Genomic DNA, 21,092 nt, shown 5'->3' with positions numbered 1-21,092 from the left:
GATATCAATGAAAAACCACATGATCTTTGAAATGTTCTATAAAAAAGTCCAACATGTACATGCAGTGTCTAAACTTTCCACTAATAAATGACTCAGAACTATAATTGATTTTGACATGTTATCGCCATAGGGCAAATTATCTCATCATTTTACTGCAGTCCAATTAATGAAAACCGTTAAAACATCCTACCGATACAGAGCTCTCTCCCACATGTATACACTTATAACAATGTGCACATAATGTACACATACTCTAGCTTTTGTATGACCTTGAGTACGCAACTCTGTGTGCCAGATGATGGCATTAAGACTCAAAATAGGACCACAATGGACATAAGCCTTCTGGCTTTTTTGTGTTATCCTTTTGACCAAAATGTGCAATCATTTGTTTTGTGCATATGCTTGTTGTCAATGAAAAAAAATCGATCAACCCTGTTATGGTCACCTACCAGCATTAAACCTACCTGGTGGCCAGGGCACAGTGTTGAGTTGTGGGAACTGGCGGTAAGCTGCAACCAGCAGCACCTTGAGTTGCATGGGAAAGAGCAGGGGATTGTCCATGTTCAATAGACTGAAGACAGTGGACAGGATCGCCACTCACCGGAGAACTCTGAGCTTCACCTACTGTGTGATCGGCTTCCTCTCTGTATGCTGCTCAAGTTTGTGCGGGAGCGTGCGCACACTCAAGTGTGTGTGTGTGTGTGTGTGTGCTTTTGCATGAGCATGCAAGCAAGAAAGTAAGCGAAAGGGAGACCAACCTTCTTGTGTGTGTGTGTGTGCCTGTGGACGTGCACGTGTAAGAAGGTACGTGAAAGAGTGAAGAGAGAGTTGTAGAGAGTGAAGGATCAGATTCCCTAACCAGCTTACTTTCACCTCTAATAGAGCCATTGCCATTTCATGGCGGGAAGTGATGCAGTCCTTAAACAAAGCCCCCTTCTGTGTGCTCACGGACCCCCCAGAATGAGCCTAAACCCTACACACAGTAATGGGCTACTTTAAGAGTTGATCTGGCTGTAATAGACATGCTTGTGCATTGCGCCCTGGCCCTCTAAATCTGCAGACTAAGCCTGCGTAGGCAGAAAATGCTGTCGTGTAATGTGGCTGCAGAGAAGATGAGAAGAGTTCAGCCTGAGTTCCTTTCCTGCTCAAACTTGTAATCGCCCTCCGCTACATGGGTGCATAGAGACTGTTGACTGTTTACCGTCAAATAACTGGAATGAACACTGCATCCACAAATCCCCCGTCAAGCCCCAGAAAAGGAGGAGGCTCGTCTTTTGAATGTAGCGACGGCGAGAGCAGGACGCTGTCAAACCCACAGTTTGCCATTAATCTTGATCATGCACGAGGCAGCACAACCCCCCCTCCCCTGCGTGTCTTTCCTAGCGGGTTGTGACTGGGTGTTTGCCGAGGCCCAGTCTCAGGCCAGGGACCTGCTGGGCTTGTTTCCACAGGTGGCCTGACCTCCAGAGCACTGCAGCAGCAGAGCTCAGCCTGCTGTCATTATAAGTCCTGGACAGACATTTCATAGAGGCACACTCCCCTGTGTCTGCCTGGAGACACATTATGGGAGGAAACACAAGGAGGGAGGAAAAAATAGAGGATAATGTCGAGTAGCTGGCGTGCTCACATGATTTTGCGTCCAGTTTTCTCTCTGATTTTTTTGTGTGTGTGTTTACCCCTGTTGAGACATTAGGAAGTTTCATCGCTGTGGTATAAAACATCCTTGTGGTTTTTAGGTTTGACAATGAGCACAGTGTTTAACTGCTGAAGAGATCGCCCCCCTAATGACTAAGAGAAACAACTGGTCTCGCAGACTGTTTTAAAGATATATTAAAGGAGATTTCAGCCCAGTCTGCTGGCTTTGATTCATTTATAACACAATTACAACAAAGAGAGGATGCGTGTTTGAATTGCATTCACTTGGGTCCAGTTTATCACACATCAGAGTTGTTTTTGTTTCAAAAGACTAATAATAGAGAGTAGGGCAGGGTGATATGACTTTAAATCACGATTATTTCAAACTTTTACCTCGATTACGATTGATGAACGATTATTTTATAAACGTAACAAATTTTTACACTGCCCACATAGTTCTGGCAAGATCTGTACTGTAAATATTACAGGCTCACTATTTGTGCATGCCACCATTGTACAACGAAGTATAATACAGGGCATAAGTGGGTAATCAATTTAGTCGATTATTACAAAATATTTAATGCAAATTTTTCACGTCAATTTGTTGGTATATAAGGGGGAAAAACCTGCTTCTCGGTTATTCGATTTACCTACATGAGCAAGATGAAGTCGGTTAGAGGTTCTACTGTTTCAATATTTTTTGGGTTAATCGCCAAACCCAAGTACAGAGACTGATACAATCATTATATGTTGCATGATACCTCACATACAGTAATGTAGATATACCTCTTTACATTTGGTTATGGTGGATTTGGGAAGGAGTGACATTCTATTATTAAGGGTCACTAAATGTGGGTCGCATGTTTTTCGCTCAGCATTGATTATTGACTCACCATAGCGTACATTTAGGAGCCCATTATCCATACATTATCAGATCATTACAGGGTTGGATTACATATGTTTTTGTTGCTGGATGTAGAGCGCTCTATATGGTATGTTGTTGCTATGCAGTGTTCACATTGCTCCCTCAGCTGACAGATGGTCCCATCCAGCTACTCTCCGACAACAAACACACACCGAGGAGTCGCTGACAACCTGCCTCAGAAAGGGCTTCAATTGGCCCTTGGAATGTGTTTGTGTGTGTGTGTGTGTGCTGTGTGGGGGCAAGTGTATGAGACATGTGCGTGAAATATGTGCAAGTGCGCCGTTTCCATCTAGTGTGTAATACTTGGCAAACACACATGGATTCTCTACAGTAACATTGTCAGTATTAATTTAACTCTGAGAATATAAAAATCTGATGGACTTTACTGTGTAGTGTGTGAAACGCACACGCGCGCACACACACACACACGCACCCGCGCACGCACATGCACACAGGAACACATGCACACAAACACGCACATAAACACAGCAGAGGGTCAGAGTGGTTAGGGACTCATCATTCAACTTAAGTCTCCAACACAAATAATCACAGCGATGGACCACATGTGTCAGCACCTGTACAGGGCCCTGACAGCTGTCAATCACCCCTCTGACCTATAAACATTCCCCTGGTAGGCCCCATTATTAGATCAAACTGTATAAATATAGCAAATCTAATGCTATTAATCATTGGTTATTGACGTAACCCCGTGTTAAATTTAGACCTGGCATGAAAGAGTGGTGATATCAGATTCCATGGGGAGTACGTTTAGAATGGTCTGTAGATGGCGTTTATTTTAAGACCTGTTGGTGGTGGACATGTGGATGGCACTGCCTTGGCATCCAGACCACTTCCCCGCAAACGCCCAGGCAGCTGCACCGGAATGTATCCTTTAGTACCTTTAAACCGTCTGTAATGAACATAACTGCGTATCAGCTTAGGGTTTTCCCAAGGCATGCCACATTGCTGGGGCTGAGCCACACATTTAGAAACAGGTCCTGCACAAAGTGCTTATTAATCATCTACAGTACCTGCAGCATTTTATGGCCCTGAAACAGTTTTTATTTTTAGACACTCGGGCATTGGGTTATGCTTTGAAACTCCCGACGTTCCACAGTGGCGGTATTACTAGTTTCTTCCTGCTTCCTCTAATCATACTCAACACCCGTGTGCTCATATAAAAATGTGTAAATACTCAACCTCCACTTCGTGTTTTCACAGTTTATCTTTGGGTTTCCCTCGCCCACATATTGGCCACTAAAACAACACATAAGTAGTCGCGGTGGTATCCTGGATGTGTGATTTTTCGCTTTAAAAAAATGTTTGCGGTCTGCTGGTTTGCAGAACTAAGGTAAATAGTAAAACGGGGCTTTCCAGCCGGCTGGGTGAAAACCTCAATGTTTGTCTCAACAGTATATGAGTGCCACCCGGTAAATCCTTTCACCTATAGGCTGTGGAGGAGTATGTTTGTCTATGGTGTGGTGTGTGGAGCCTCTTAAACCGCACGGCCCCGGCCTGCATGCTGTCACTGAACCAAGGGAGAACATATCAAACAAGCACTCCAGCACAGAACTATAGGAAGATAGGGTTACTCTTGACATGGTGGGACCCGTCGACTGCATTGAGTCGCTGCAGAAGCACACCCCTTGACCTTCAGATCATGGCTGATAGAGCATCCATCTAGCTGTCCACTCCACTGTGGTGCGTGCGTGCGTGCGTGTATATTTATATATATATATATATATATATATATATATATATATATATATATATATATATAATGGCTAATGATGGAAGCTTTTCCCCCTAGAAGACCTTGTCTTCCTCTCACAGAAGGCAGTATTGAGCCATCAACACAGCTAGACAGACATTCAGTAGCACTTGTCTCCGATCTTTGGGATTATGTTACAACAGTGTTGGTGGAAAACCATCAGATAACTCGGGAATGCAAGAGTGGCATGTGGAATGTGTCAGTTGAGCACGGATGTGTGTAACTGTGGATGTGTGCATGTGTGTGTGTGTGTGTGTGCACATGCGTGTGCATGTGTGTGTACACGTGCATGTGTTTGTGTGTGTGTGTTGCAGCTGTCATTAAAGGATACATTTCTGTTTGTGTCTGTCTATGTGTTTGTACAGAACTGAGGTCTACTGGTACTGCCCACCACTTTGCTTATTTTCTCAACACGACCGACTACCGAATCCTCCGCATGGATGAGGATCACGATCGCATGTATGTGGGCAGCAAGGACTACATCCTCTCCCTGGATCTCCATGACATCAACAAGGAACCACTCATTGTAAGACATGCAAGCCATACCTCAGCTCTGCTACAATCTCCCCAGGTCTCTTACAGGCTCTGCTATTTTGGGGGAGTATTTATTAGAGCCAGACCTATATACGTTATTTCCTCCTTCTTTTTTTTACGACATCAGTATGAGCAATTAGGCAGCCGATTTTTAACCACTTTCAGCCCCTATTTTGGCATGTGATTTTAGGTGGACATTTTCAAACCTTTTCAGAAACTTAAAACATAGTCTACAAGCTCACGTGTCACAACGTGTCGTGCTGTGAGCTTTCTATCTTTGAGAACGTTTAATCAAGTTTTTCAAATTGAATAGAATTGATTTTGCACACAAAATATGGGTAAAACATGGGTAATCAGTGGGCTAAGACTCTGGATCGGTGTCGAATCCAAAAATCTGGCATCGGTCATTTATCATTTTGTGGCTCCAAAGCTGCAGCCATCTTAGCTATCTCACCTCCAGTTTGTGTTGGAGAGCATCTCGGTCAGGGTGATGGGGGTCAATCACCCCACAGGACTAATGATACAGTATAGCCTTGGTTGAATATCCCTGTGGTAGTTTGAGTCCCTCCAAAAATCTCAATAAATGCAGTGTTGTAGAACGTAAAGTATAGTGTGACAGTTGGATGATGACCATCAAATGATCTCTGTTTTTCCTGCTTACAGCTTCACTGGCCGGTGTCTCACCAGAGAAGGATGGAGTGCATTCTAAGTGGAAAGGATACCAATGTAAGTACATCTGTATGATGAATCTGTGCCTTCTTTTGACCACTTAATACTTTGTTTACCGGTGTCCCCTATAACGAATCTCTATGGCGAAATAGCAGATCTAAAAGCTCACAATGCATCGCAGCTTGTAGATCTGCTGTTTTCACCAAATATTAATCCCAGAATAGGGATGATAGGGTTCATGTGGTTAAATCCCTTCTTAAAACACATTTCTACAAAGTTGCTTCTAATGCTTAAACCTCCTATTTACAATAACATGTTTTATCTGTCTCCTATGCTGTTTACATGTGTGTGTAATGCTACTTTTGTGAAGTGCTAAAGTTTATTATTATTATTATTATTAATAACAATATTATTATTACAACTGTTGACAAAACGCACAACCAAATTTACGATTCAGTTCAATGGATTTGAATCCACCCTGATATAGAAAACCAGCAACAGAAAACATGAAATATGCATGTTTTTTCATCTGTAAATCCTTGCAAAATACCAAAAACGTAGGTCACCATGAAAAAAACTCTCATGATCATTGGAGAGTTTTCATTGAAATAGTGCTCACCTGTGGGACTGTGTCTTGGCCCAGTAAAACGCTGGTTCCCTCCTGTCTAGCCAGGAGTTCTGGAATGAGACTGGAGAAGCCCAATCATCTCACCCAGCTCCTCTCTGCCAGCTCAGGGACTGTAAGACCACTGGTAGACAGTTTAGTCCCAATATATTGATGCCCAGTATTGTTGGTCTGCTTGTGAATTCATAGTGCTCAAGCTTTCATAATTCACACTAAACAATGTTATTTCACAACGGTACTTGCTAGGTTTGATATCTACTTGTTTTCGTAGCACTCTGACTTTAAACTTTGTAAGTCCCTCTGGATAAGCCTCTGCCCAATGCCAAATTTGTAAATTGTGATTGCTGTTCATTTCATGAATGTATGTACATTTGTATGTTTACTTATGGTTTAATCTGTGGCTTTGCATCTCCAAGGGGGAGTGTGGCAACTTCATCCGTCTGATTGAGCCGTGGAACAGGACTCATCTGTACGTCTGTGGGACAGGAGCTTACAACCCTGTCTGTACCTATGTGAACCGTGGACGCAAATCTCAGGTTAGCATCCGATACTGATGCAAGGTCAAGAGTGTGACCTTCATGTCACATCAGTCACACAGACATAACACCGTAAGATGTTGGATTAGTTCATATTTATTATGAATTTACCAAGGAACCACACCATAAACCTAACCAACTCTTTACTTCATACACATTATCATTTCATTTGGATGTGACTCTCTTTCCTACTCTCCTCTCACTTTCTCTTCACTCTCACTAATGCCTGATTTATACTTGGTTTGCCGAAAACAGCAGATCTACAAGCTCACGGTGCATTGCAGCATGATGCGTTGATCGCTTATGGATCTGCTATTTCCAGGGCACAACACCAGCACACAATCAATTATAAATCACCCTTCACTGACTTTCTCCCTTTCTCCTGACACCCCATCAACCAAGTCACCTTACAACAGGTTAATTTCACAATGATTTTCCTCTATCATTAAGTATGTTCATGATCCTGCGTCTCCAGCCTCCTCGCCCCAGGCAGCCAGCAGAGCTTAACCGGCACACAGCTGTCGTCCCCAGTGCACTGTTACACTACTCTGTTTAGTCTCACTCTTTAACGGGACCTCTTGAATTTCCTTCCCTGAGCCAGGCATCACCACCTCCCCATGCCCCCCTCACACACTTTTTAGCACTCCCTTCCGTCCCCACACAGCAAGCCCCCTCTTCTTTAAATACCACACTTATTCACTAATGATGATCATGGGACTTTTAAAAAAAGGGGGATAAATAAAAAGTACATTTCCCTCAGAGCGTTCCCCCTAGAATGCGGTGCAGCATGGACAACCCGCAATAGCTGACGTGCCTCGTGCCGCTTTGTTGTTGCATATGGTTTTTATATAAACCATTTACTAATGAAGGGCTCCATCCATCCATCCATCCATCCATCCATCCATCCATCCATCCATCCATCCATCCATCCATCCATCCATCCTTCCATCCAAAGCGACGCGTTGTGAGCTTGTAGATATGGCTATTTTCAAATAGCCAATGTATATCATGCTCAAGTGGTTAAACTGAATTGAATGCAAAATTAACTCATTTAGCTGGGAACCCCCTGGTACTCCCCCAAGGACCCCTGGGGGTCCCCGGACCCCACTTTGAGAACCAATGACCTAGGCCACCTGCCAGCCAGCATCTCCAGTACCATGAGGCTGGGTAATAATTGGAAGAGAGAGCTCCCATTATGGGGAGCAGGTGGAATGTTCCAGTTCTAGTCTATTAATGAAAGGGCTGTTATTTTCTCTGTCACATGCATTGAACAGACAGGTCTGACTTGTCCCACGAGCCTTCGCTTAAGTAAGATAAGTGTGAGAGAACAGTCTTGAAAGGATATGTCCATACCTACACAGATGTAAAGCACATATACAGACATATTTCATTAGCTTGTTTTGTGCATAATAATTGAAGACATCAGCATTGATGTCATTTGGATAGGTTGCCACTGTAGCCAAGGCGTCCCTTGGGTGTATTTGCTTTCCTTGAACACAATTCCCATAATATCTGAAGTAAGAAAATATTTCAGTTAATAATACTGTGACAGACTATATTATTGACTCAATCACAGGACAGAGAGCTAATGTTGCTCTTACAACCTCTGGTTGAATGGACCGACATGCTGTCCCTACATCTACATTTCCTCACACCAACGTGGAAATGGCAATGATAGCATGCAAAACGCACATAGCCAACGTGGACGGATTGCTCCCATGGGTTTTGCTCTCTCAGTTGCGTAACGTCCAGACTGTGTTGCTGTCTCCTGTTCCAGACTGCCATGCACCTGCAGATGCCCCTGGCCGGTGGGAGGGCTAGCCGCGCAGCCGAAGCCACCGCCGTACATGAGACACTTGGACTAAAGGTGGGACGTGGGGCCCTGTCTGCCCTGGAGCCCCTGCCTATAGGCTAGAGGCCCTCCGTTCTAGGAGCACCGGCATGCTACCGTCTGTCTGTGTCTGACATCATCGGTTGTTGTAGCAGTTTTTTAACCACCGCCGTTGTCGTTGACATTCATCATCGTTTTTTTGTGTGTATAGAGTCCCCCAGGGCTCTATACTAGGTCCGCTCCTTTTTTCCCTCTACACCAAATATTTTTAGCCGAAAATGGCAATCTACAAGCTCACAACGCATTGCGTTGCGCAGAGTTGAGCTTGTAGATCTGCTATTTTCGCCAAATGTTTGCCCCAGAATAGGGTTCCTGTGGTTACAACCAAGCATGCGTCTGTCCTGGACAGTCTGTGTGATAATTAATGTCAGTGTTTGCATCACCTTTAGTTCAGGTCCTTTTCTTTCCTCTTCACGCTCATCTCTCATTGTCTCTTATGTTCTTTTTGTGTAAGCCTGCTTGGTTTTGTGCTTCACAATTGTTTTCACATACTCAGCATTGCATGGAAAGTTAGTAATCAACCTAGCCATTGACAAGTGACAAGTAATACGACACTCAATGGTGCTGTGTGTGTGTGTGTGTGTGTGTGTGTGTGTGTGTGTGTGTGTGTGTGTGTGTGTGTGTGTGTGTGTGTGTGTGTGTGTGTGTGTGTGTGTGTGTGTGTGTGTGGGGGGGTGTGTGGGGGGGTGTGTGTGTGTGTGTGTGTGTTCACATTCATTGTATCATCATCATCCTCCTCATCCTATCCAGCAAAGCCCATAAATAATTAACACATGTGATTGGTAGCACAAACCCCCTTAATATTTCACTTAAGGTTATATCAAATATAAGCTAGAAATCTCAAGTGCATTTTTGGATTCTCACCTTAAAAGAATACTCTGCTTATTTGTTCTGATGTGTGGAGATCAATAATATAGCATATGGAATATACGCCCGATGATGTGAAATGGCACAATTGGCGTCAACACTTTGCAGAGAGTAGTTTTTTTTTGCCACACTATGTTATTGATCTCCGCGAATCAGAACTATGGGATTAAGGTTGAAAATCACCAACGTTCTCCCCCCACACTTCTTACAACCATATCCTGAATGTCATATACAGTATACAGAATCAACTTAAGACAGCAGTACAGTATGTGTTGCACCCTGCACTCTCGTACCCCTCCGCCCGCTCCACCCTGTGTAGGAATGTGGTCCAGCCTCTCCCACACACGGGTGGCAGGGCTAGACTGCATCTCTCCAACTCCCACAGCAGGCCCTGTTGGCTCAAAGCAAACATCACCCATTTGCAGCCAAGTAGAAGAGCAGCAAAAAGAAAAGAATAGAGCCACAGACAGAGAGCCACGCATTCAGTGTTTGAGTTCTGCAACCGCTTCACAAAACATATGCAGGGATTTGAATGGACAATTCTGTCAACCTGAAAAAGAATATAGTGAATCATGCAGCACAAATGAAAGATAAAATCTTAAAGGGAGTGAGGGGAGTTTAAAACAAGTTCAGAAGAAAATCTTAACCCCTTGAGGTACTGTGTCTGATTGTTTATGACCTTTGGAAGACATCAACATGTCAACATTTGGCATGGCTAGGAGCCAGTTGCCAACACCTTCGTATTATAGAACAGTGATTTTAATCAAAGGTGAGAGGGGACTCATACAAGGGTGCATGACATGACAATCTGATGGAGAATTGTTTGGCAGAAGGCTTCCCTCTCTCTCCTGTGGGTGTTGACAGATGAGGACAGGGATGTCTCTCTCCCTCTCTCTCTCTCTCTCTCTCTCTCTCCCTCTTCTTAACCCCAAAACCCAATGAGAGTGAGATATAGGGATCGGGCACACACTGATCTCTGCAATGATGCTACTGGACGAGTCAACACATGTCAATGATTGTTCCCACTTAGCCATATCCTCAATGAACCTGCCTGTCACCTTCCAGTGCATGCATGCAGATTTTGCCACGAGCAGGGAGCATCAGTCATCCCCAGCCAAGCCAGCCTCCATCCGAGGCTTGTTTTCACTGCCCTGGATTACAGGTGTCAGCAGTACGTTTGTACAGCCATAGGCACCACGAGGCTGAGAGATATTTGGCATGCAGCTTGTTATGCAAAGACGAGCAACCGCCCCCGCCCCCCTACCCTTGACACATTGTTTTCTGCATCGGAGTGGCATGTACAGGGATTAGAGATCCTCCGGTTCGCCCTGCATGTATTTTTCTGTGTGAAGGCATGCTCATTATTCTAATACTTCATCCTCCGTCAGGCCTTATAGGTCCCACAGGAGGCAGGGCAAGCGTGCACGCTGCCTCATTTTCCCTGCACTGGGGGAATCACGATGACAAGACGAGGAGCTTTGGATTTATTGCCGTTTCTTATGAGTCTTTCCATTTTCAGGAATACATCTTCCACTTGGAACCGGGCAAAGTGGATTCTGGGAAGGGAAAGTGCTCTTATGACCCGAAGCTCAACAGCGTGTCAGCTTTGATCAGTGAGTATCATTTGGGTCTGGTCACATGACTTAAGTGGGGCCAGGGATCAGTGTAGAGAGTGTGGTGAGGTCCAGCCTGGTTCCTCATTTTTAAGCACTTTAAGCACTAATGGACCCTGCAGCATTATCCCTTGTGGATTCATTGTCTTGTATCTGCTGTTTCTTAATATGGCTACCTCCCCTAACCACAATTTAATAGCCATATTTTTGGCACACTTGAAACAAAAAAAAATGTTATTGCCAGAGCGACCAAGCCAACTGTCTGTCCCATTCTGTGCGTATTTCCCACGGGATAGATTGCAGTGGAATGCTCTTTGCAGCCTTGTCATAAAATCATGAGGAATCTTTCCTTGTTAGGGTTAAAATGAAGGTGGTCATAGACTAGTGGGATCACATTTCATAAGTTTAGCTCCCGTGACTTCCAGAACATACCAAACAACTCACCACCTTTTGTTATCGTCATAAGAAAAAAAATTATGTCTTGAATCTATTCCCATATCTGCACAGGATCAGTCTACTGCATGAAAAATAAAGATGCAATAAATAGGCAACAAGTTGGGTGCTGATATAGTCATTTTCATCAACTCTCACAAATGGGGTGTCCTCAGTGCAGTGCTGAAGGTCAGTTAGTCAGACAGACACAGTTGCCGCCAGTGAAAGGTGATCCTCTTCCTGTGGGGTCAGATGGTGGGTGTAAATCACCAGCACTGCTTTCCCACATTAGCACAGTGCCAACTGACCAGCATGGAGCTGGTCCTCACAGCCAAGGTGAATCTGTCTCTCTCTTCCACTCGTGGGCATCATCGATTGGACACTGTTGATATGATAGCACTCAAGAGTCCACGGCCGCAGTGACAGAGATAACATGAACTGCTAACTTAACCACTTAAGCCCTATACTCATATGACAAATAGCTAAAATAGCTTATCTACTGTACAAACACATGTGAAACATTTTGAGCTCGTATATCAGCTATTTGTTATTTTTGAACATTTTGAAAATGATTACATTTTGTTTTTATCTTTGAACATTTTTGGAAGATTTAATCTCTAATGTCATGCCCAAAATAGGGATGCCAGGTTGAAAGTGGTTAAAGACCACACAGTGAATGTTTACTTGAGAAAGACCTACTGCATTGTGGTCAAAACATGCAAGGGGAGGCTGCAGTCCAGTGTGGGTATCTTGTTTCACCACTGAAAGACCACACAGATCTATACAACACGTCTTTCAGCACATTACACATCCCATTTTATGGTGTCTCACATACAAATCCCCATATTGTCACATCGAAGAACATCATACATGGATTAAGCCTTGACCAAACAGGATTGTATCCATCAAATTGTGGTCGTATTCCCCCTGCCCAAACTCCTACTGTCCTCTGGGCCGCCCATGGAGTTGTCACTCTCCTGGCTGACAATCCACATGCTGTGACACCTGCTCACAGATGAGATGAGGCCCTTACAGCAACTTGAGGGCAGACAGCCAGGCTACCTACTGCTTAACAAGGCTGTGCAGATGAATCTATGTGTACATGTTTATGTGTGGGTGGGTGTGAATGCATGTGTGCTACACTGTACATATTTGAGTGTGCTACATTGTAAAGAAAAAGAAAGAAAAGAAAAGAAAGAAATCTTGATATTTCAAGACGTTGATATTTTGTTTTATTTATTTCCTACACAGGATGGCTAGTCACTGACGTATTCCACAGTATCCTATGGTCCACATGTGTCTAAAACATATGCTGATGATGAGTGCTTGAATCGAAAGGTCTGCAATATTAGCTTCTAGAACGCTGCCAGAGGGGGTTCTTCTTGAAAGAAGACCCCTGGGCTTTTGTGCCAAGGGTGTGGTTGGAATAAAGTCTGGGTCCAAGAATGCTTCTGATCTATCTCTCTCTCTCACTTAGATGGTGAACTCTACGCTGGGGTCTACATCGACTTTATGGGAACAGACTCTGCCATTTTTCGTACTCTGGGGAAACAGACTGCCATGCGAACAGACCAGTACAACTCCAGATGGTTGAATGGTAAATTTCAGAATCCAAATGACCAATACAACTAGTCCAATACGACTAGTCCAATTTAGACAGCCTTCTTTTAAGACAAAATATGATTAGGAACTAAACTTAGTTGTACACGTAGTATAGCTGAAACATAAGAGTTACTATAACTTTTTGTATCTCATTTAGATACAATGTTATTGTTTATTCCCAAAGGGAAATGATCCAGCCAGGGTCAGCCACAGAATGGCGACTCTTGGAGCTTGTTAGCCATTCAGTGTTTGCTTAAGGGCATTTCAGAGGGGCAGAGATGGAACTTAAACCCTATGGTTAGAGGCCTGTTAATGTATACAGTACGTTTATTGTATATTGTATATGTTTAGAAATCCTTTAAGTAATGGCCCCAATAAACAGGAAATGAAGACAGCTTATAAATGACCTCAGACAAATATTACAGACCCATATCCTTTTCACCACCTAATCTTTGTTCCTTTTCCTCCCCCCCCAGAACCCTCTTTTATACACGCACACCTCATCCCTGACAGTGCGGAGAGAAACGACGACAAGCTGTACTTCTTCTTCCGAGAGAAGTCGGCAGAGATGGGCCAGACTCCTGTGACGCAGTCTCGTATAGGACGCATCTGCCTGGTGGGTATCCAATCAGAACGTTGTGTGTGTTTCCGAGGCACTGCTGTACTGTATGTCCGCTACATGCAAGACCAATGTGAAAAATAGGCCCATAGTCTCCTCAGGTAAATTAGACGCTTTGTTTGAGTGGTTCTGTGTGCTGAACTAGTAACTCTAACACCAATGTGCTGGAATCCACATGTGTCTTTAACCTTCTTGTGCACAATGTGATCCTCTGTCTGTGAGATGGCCCTTTGACCTGTGACCCTGTGATCCTCTGTCTCCTTCCCCATGATAGTCCTAAAACTCAGAGGCAGTAATATACTGGCTGAAAGGCAGCGCCTTTAAACTAAATATCCAGCAGAGTCGTTCTCAGTTAAATGAGATTTTCCTGTCAAACGTCTTCTTTCCCTTTTTTCAATATAAACACAGACTGAGCTGAACAACGACAACAAATAGCGGGGAATGTGTTTGTCTGCGCAGAGTAAACCCAGAGCTTATGGTGTATCTTTCTCAGCTGAGTCTTCTCACACTGAGAACATGGTGTTTATATAGTCACTTTTGTGTGTCTGTCCTTGCGTGTGTGCACGTGTGTTCCCTTGTGCGTTGGTGTGTGCCTGTATGTATGCATGCATGCATGTGCAAGCATGCATGCACATGTATATGTATGCGTCTGTGTGCGTGCATGTATGAGCGTTGTTGCGTCTCTGTGCCTGGGTCTGTGAGTGAGAGAATGTAGCGTACGTGTCCCTCAGCTGTTCAGCGGCGTGTTTATTTGAGCGGGTTAGGCGCTGACCCCGCGCACAAACACTCATCCCCCTCTCAGTGGGCTCTGCCACGGCCTCCAGAGACCCGGCCCTGTCATTCTCACTTCCCTGCACATCTGGACGCTCTCACCGCCATTCACCTCGCTGGCCTTACACGCCACGCACACACACACCAAAAATATACCACACCGTAAACTGTAATTATTACACTCAAAATTAGGAAAACATTCCCAAATCCCAAACGGGGACACGTCAGGAAAGAGCATGAGAGGATGGAAATTTTAATTTGAAGTATGTATGCACGCCTTCAATGTCCCTTTAGGGCATTCGAATTATATATTTATTCAACACTATTACCCAGATATATGTCACGATAATGTGTTTTCCTCCATCAAAAGGGAGTCATTCTTAGGGATAATGGGGGGGTCTAAATCATCTAAATTGTATACTGGTCTCATCTCATCCTTACTGGGCTGGAATCTGGCGCCACTCCACCACAGATGGGAGAGTCTAAATAGGAGGAGACAGTGTTTACCGTCTCATCCCCGCGCAATTCGCCGCCTCCGCCCACCCCCTGCCACCCCCACCCTCCCCTCTTCACGCTCTCCCTGGCTCTGCAGACTGGGTTCCAGTATGTACAGTGTGCGTGGGTGGCTCCACCTGTGTTTGTTTTTGGTGGGAGGATGGAGGGAGGAGGATTGGAGTGAGTGGCGAGTGTATGACGGAGACTGTTCTACCCCCCCTCCCCACCCCACCCCACCCCACCCACAGAATGACGACGGAGGCCACTGCTGTCTGGTCAACAAGTGGAGTACGTTCCTCAAAGCCAGGCTCATCTGTTCGGTGCCAGGGGCAGACGGCATGGAGACCCACTTCGATGAGCTCCGTAAGTCTCCACCCCTTACACCACCCATGCTTTCTCACACTGTCTATTCTCAATTAAGCAATGAGGAGGTGGCGTGCTTGTGGCACGTTTTTGCTGTTTGAATTGGTCCGGTGTCAAAAACGGAAACTGACGGAAGATGACATGACCTGACTGATTCCAGGCCATTTTTTTTTTCTCTTTTCTGTCTCGTGCAATCACATCTGTAACATTAAGTGCAAAATAATTAACTGTAGGGCTCACAGTGTGAGTAGTCTCACACTGTCATGCATGCTTGCTTATATGCACACACACACACACACACACACACACACACACACACACACACACACACACACACACACACACACACACACACACACACACACACACACACACACACACACACACACACACACACACACACTCTACACTCTTACTCAGCCCAGATATTGGCTCAAATGGCAACCTGCCATCCCCGCCTTTCCACATCCCACCTATGGCCCGTACAGTAACAGCACACTAATGGTAATTACACACGCGCACACGCGCACGCACGCACACATGCATGTGCTTACGCACACACACACACATATTATCCTATTGCTGTAGTTGTTATTTTCTTTCAAGATGTCTCAAACAAAAGGTTCCATTCTCTGGGCTGTGAAGTGTGAGGTGTCTTGTTGCGCCCATTCACACACACACATGCACACGCGCACGCACACACACACACACACACACACACACACACACACACACACACACACACACACACACACACACACACACACACACACACACACACACACACACACACACACACACACACACACACACACACACACACACTTCACATAGGGTGTAAATGGAAGGCCTCATGGCAAGTAGATCAGATCACCGAGCAGGAATGTCAAGTCTATCACACAGTGAAATCCAGAGTGTTAATTTAACTCTTAAAAGTAAAACTTTCAGAGTTAAATTAACACTCCAGAGTTAGCTGTTCATCATTGCCAGGGAAAGCTCCTTCTCTTTCTCCCTCTTTATAAGTTGAATAAGAGGCTCTAGCGATAAGAGGCTGATGTGTGAATAAATGCTATACTCGCTCTTCACTTTATAACCTCAAGGGTACAAAAGTGTTCAAACCAGTGAGTTTTTTTTGTCATTTTCTATCGATGATACATTATGTGCTTTCATCTTTCATCTTGTGCTCTTTACATTTTGTTTTTTCAGTAAACATGCACATCATGACTGAGCGACAGTCAAAGTAACAAATGATTAATTTGTCTTCGGTGTGAATTAATCACGCTCTTGAAAACCTTGGGGCTGTCTCACTCCCTGGCATTGCAAAGAGCAGCCAATTCGCTTAAATGACGTGAAGGGGTTTCCAAAGTGACAATGTGCTCACTCCAACGTTCCAAATGAGTGTTCTGTCTTTATTGGTCAGGTCATTGTTGACACGGGCACACCGCCGTGCGCACTAGAAAGTTGGCAGTGCACTGCACACCATTCAGGATATTTCTTTAATAAAGCTGTAAATGTGTCTTGCATCAGGCTGCTTGAGGCCTAATAAACAAGGACAGACACACCCATAGTGGAATACAGACAAAACTCAGAGACAGGTATGTCGGTTGGCACAGTGGACATCCCTGCCCAGTCCCCCCCTAGAATGGCAATAAATGGAATATGACTGAGTTTCTTGCTAATGGCTTCAGTTTGAGAGCTTTAAAAAAAAAAACTCCCTCACTTGAGGCTTGGATTTAACAGGAAAATAGGGATTTTTAGGACATTGCAAGGGCAACTGGGTCATTAACGACGTTGAATGCATGTCCTTTAGGCCTGCACACATACTGTGGCATGTGGTGAAGAATCACTGTAGACACTTTACAGCACACTGTAGAAGTTCACGTCGAGCCAAGACTCATTGGGAGAGTGCTGCCAGCCATGCTCGAGTGAAGAGAGAAAAAGTCCCCCCCCCTTGCCTTTTTTTTTGCATGAGAGTATAAGTAAAAAGACATCAGCATCATTACTGGGAAGTTTGATGAAACATCCAGACCAGCTGTAATCCTGGAGTGGCAGTATTTTGTGGGAAGTTATTATGGCCGAGCATGCCTGGGACCGAGGGAGTTTTTACAGTTGGAAGGTGTAAAAGTTTTGGCTCTACCTGACAACTTCTACTCACACACTGACCTACAATGAATCTAAACGCATAATGTGAGGGGCCCCCTTCCAGGCTCATGTGTCCACCTATTTTGTTTTGAAAAAAGAAGGAGCCAAAATAAGCAAGTGGAAGTAGCGGTTGGCCTTACTTTAAGACGTGATCGGACACGCCTGGTCAATATTCTGGCATCATTATTTTCCATCAGATTGTAGAACAATGAAAATGACAAGGAGAGAAAAAAGCCACACAGAAACAACACAAGAGAGAGAGAGAGAATCATAGCAAGTTGATAGAGAATGGATGGATGAAAAAACTGATAGGGAAAAAAGACAGAGATCCAAAATGAATTATTTTTTGTGTGGGCATGGGAAATGTGAAGGCCCAGGTTTTATTGCCATGCAGACGTTCTGTAGGAAGGAGAACTTCTGTAGCCTGAAACGTTTCCTAGCTCTTATTAACATGCGAATGCCCCAGGAGCCTGTCAGGATAGATGTTTTTCTATTGCAGATAATGTTTTTTGTTGTTTCTTCTTTTGTCTTTCATCACAAAATCCTTGATCTGTTTTTAGCAACAGGCTGCTGTATACACGTTCCACGATATAGATGTATATATGTGTGTGTATGTGGGCCCTTGCGCGTGTGAATGATCCAGTCACTTCTGCAGCGCAACAGCTGTGTGTCATGAAGGGACTCATCTGTTGTGCGACACCCATAACAACCCGTCTTGTGTTTTGTTCTTTGTTTTTTTTTGCTCCATGACCGTTCCGCTCCTCTGGACGTAGCAGCTGTAGTGGGCCACAGGAAGGTGGCAGTGTGTTGTTTTATTGTACGTACACAATATGTGTGTGAATGTGCCATGCGTTCGACCTTTGAGGGAAAGGGAGCAGCCATGGAGAGCACAAGGACCGTGTTCCCACATTATGTTCAGCTCTATCCGTTGTTCCAGAAATGAGCTCATAGCCACAGACGGCCGGTCCCTCAAGAAAGTGCGTGACTAACTGACAGAGAGCAGTGTGTGAGGTATACGGGTAGTTTCTATGAAACCCTAAACTCACTACGACTCGGTTTGAAAGCAAAGACAATGCGAGTGGCAGTGGCTCAAGAGAGCAGCCACCTCTGAAGGTTCCCAGTTTAATCCCTTGCTCCTACTTGCTGTGTGTAGAAGTGTCTTCAGTAACCCCAAATGAGCCATGGAGCAGGTTGGTGCCATGCATGGTTTCCTCTGCCGTCGGTGTGTGAATGGGTGAAGGTAATGCACATTGTATAGTGCTTTGGAGAAAGGTTCTATATACACTGAATGCACCAACCCCTGATGCTTCCCTCTCCATTCCATCTACATAGCAGCCTGGCAGATGATTTCTCATGTTGGTCTTTGTGAAGCAGCTAGATTTGGTATAGTACTTTTGGCACTTTATTTGATCAGCTTCAAGTTGAAATATATTTCCTTTAAAGATATTTTTGGGGCCTTTTATTGATAGTACAGTGAAACGAGACAGGAAACTGGGAGAGAATATCGGCGCCGTGCTCGGGAATCGAACCCACGACACGCTGTCAGGTGTCAAAGCCTACAGTAGGTGGGACGTGCCTTAACCACTTGATTACTGGCGCCCCTAATCAAGTTGAAATGATCTCCTCCAAGATTTTCTTTTCAATAGTGTCTTCAGCCAGTGGTCCATTCACAGCACACGTTTCGCCTTTCGTTTCTCTGCTTACCATTGCTGGAAGGCTTTTGTCCAATTGTGGGTAGTGAATAAGCCTCTCGGGATTATAGTTTTTAGGTCAGTTACAGAACAGGAGAGGGACTTATCATTTATCACAGGTTTAGTTTCTCTTTGTCAGTGGAGGACTTTCCTCACAATTACCAAGAGAATGATAGCATCTAAATCAAGCAGTGTCCAGGGCCACAGAGGTTATAGGCAGAGGCCTGTAGGAAGGACCATGTGAGAATGCATAGGACCTTCAGGCAAGGCTTGTGTAATGTACGTATAATCCAGCCCTCCGCCAGGAATGTAGAGATTTATTCTTCCCTCCCAAACCCAAGACATAAGCAATGGACACAGGAAGAATGCTTACACATCTTCCATCTCCTAAAGAGAATCCTCAGGTGACACAGAATCCTGTCAGGTCCTGAATCATGTCATCTTCTCTCCAGTTTAGACTTTGCACTGCAGCACGATGTTATACCATATGTGCACATTCAGAGCAACAAAAAGGCATAGCTCCACTGCTCAAACAGCTGCATGTCAATCCATAATGTTCATCGTGAGTAATCATGATCTGTTTATACGCGTGTAAGATCATATACAATACTGTGTGAGTGCAGTGCCCATCACCTTTAAAAACACTTGTCAGTGAGGCCTTCACCTTGTTGGTCCTTCCTGGGACGATGGTTCAGTTTCCTGTTTTAAAAAGTAGATTGCTGTGGTTTGCCACTTCGCTGTGTTCTGTCAGCAGGATATGGGAGTGACAGGGGAGTAATCTAGAAGGAAGGGGCTCACCTCATTGCTATTCTCTTTTTGTCTAATAGTTTTTCTTCTTACTGCTCGACTGCGTTGCAATTCCTTCTAGCCACTCCCCGAGCTATAGCATGATATAGCTGTGTGCGCGCACACACACACACACACACACACACACACACACACACACACACACACACACACACACACACACACACACACACACACACACACACACACACACACACACACACACTGTATAAGCAATACAAAGCTTGACACATCGACCCTTGACCTTTATTGTCTTGGTGTAAATATGCAGATGTCAGGGACCTACATAGTACAGAAAAACAAAAAGGCCATAGTGTAGATGTTATTTTCTCGTGAATGCCCATGTTTAGTGTGTGATTAGGTGCTTCTGAGAGGGTTGGATTGAATGGACACAGTGTTTGTGCTGTAGAACGTGTTTTGTTTGTCTGTGCAGTAATGTGGTTCTCTTTTTTTTCTCTCCTCTCTAGGCGATGTTTACATACAGCCAACACAGGACACAAAGAATCCTGTTATCTATGGAGTATTTTCTGTCTCTGGGTCAGTACCTGAACCACTTCCCTGCACAATACCAGCAACTCGTCGCTGTCGGACAGAAACCCCATATTTCAACTTTTTATGTCCTTCCATAAATGAATGCCTTACTTCATCGTACAACAGTGTCACACAAAAGTAGCGAAAATAGCAGATCTACAAGCTCACAACGCATCGCATTTTTGGGAAAGTGTGTCTGTGGGTTTTATAAGTATTGAACCGATGGGAAAAAAAGAGCTTGTGACTAAATAATAACTATATTTCATCCATTTTGGCATTTTTGGCATTTCCTTTAACCCTTTAAGACCTGAGGCGATACTTTAAAAAAATCTAAATCCACAGTTTTTGGAAAAAAATCAAAAAAAAATCAAAACAAGATTTTTCAAAAATAGCAGATCTACAAGCTCATAGTGCGGCACTCGGTGCCGCGCTATGAGCTTGTATATCTGCTATTTTTGAATAGCCAAAGAAAGCTAAAGTGACACAGATGCGTTCCAGGTCTTAAAAGTTTTTGACATACAAGGTTTCCACCCGACAGTGATGAACTGTTACCGTAATTGTCTTGTAGACTGG

The 21,092-nt window shown here is 44.4% G+C and overlaps 1 protein-coding gene across 3 annotated transcripts in view; it reads left to right on the top strand.

The window, feature by feature from the left end:
- sema3fb (sema domain, immunoglobulin domain (Ig), short basic domain, secreted, (semaphorin) 3Fb) overlaps positions 1-21,092 on the top strand; it is a 68,623-nt gene that overhangs the window by 37,601 nt on the left and 9,930 nt on the right. For 2 of the 3 annotated variants that reach the window (XR_013932942.1, XM_080424486.1), the window contains exons 3-11: positions 4,697-4,857; positions 5,529-5,591; positions 6,576-6,695; positions 8,473-8,562; positions 10,973-11,066; positions 12,976-13,095; positions 13,577-13,716; positions 15,234-15,348; positions 20,456-20,525. Coding sequence is in view for 2 of the 3 variants with exons in the window: in XM_080424486.1 (XP_080280612.1) it covers positions 4,697-4,857; positions 5,529-5,591; positions 6,576-6,695; positions 8,473-8,562; positions 10,973-11,066; positions 12,976-13,095; positions 13,577-13,716; positions 15,234-15,348; positions 20,456-20,525 (973 nt within the window). In the remaining variant the exon portion in view is untranslated. The remainder of the gene's footprint in view (positions 1-4,696; positions 4,858-5,528; positions 5,592-6,575; positions 6,696-8,472; positions 8,563-10,972; positions 11,067-12,975; positions 13,096-13,576; positions 13,717-15,233; positions 15,349-20,455; positions 20,526-21,092) is intronic. The other variant, XM_080424487.1, reaches the window with a different exon arrangement.

Source organism: Gymnoscopelus braueri, assembly GCF_963280865.1.
Source record: "Gymnoscopelus braueri genome assembly, chromosome: 3".
NCBI lineage: Eukaryota > Metazoa > Chordata > Actinopteri > Myctophiformes > Myctophidae > Gymnoscopelus > Gymnoscopelus braueri.
Note: the sequence above shows the minus strand (reverse complement) of the source record. Positions and strands in the feature narration are given on the sequence as shown.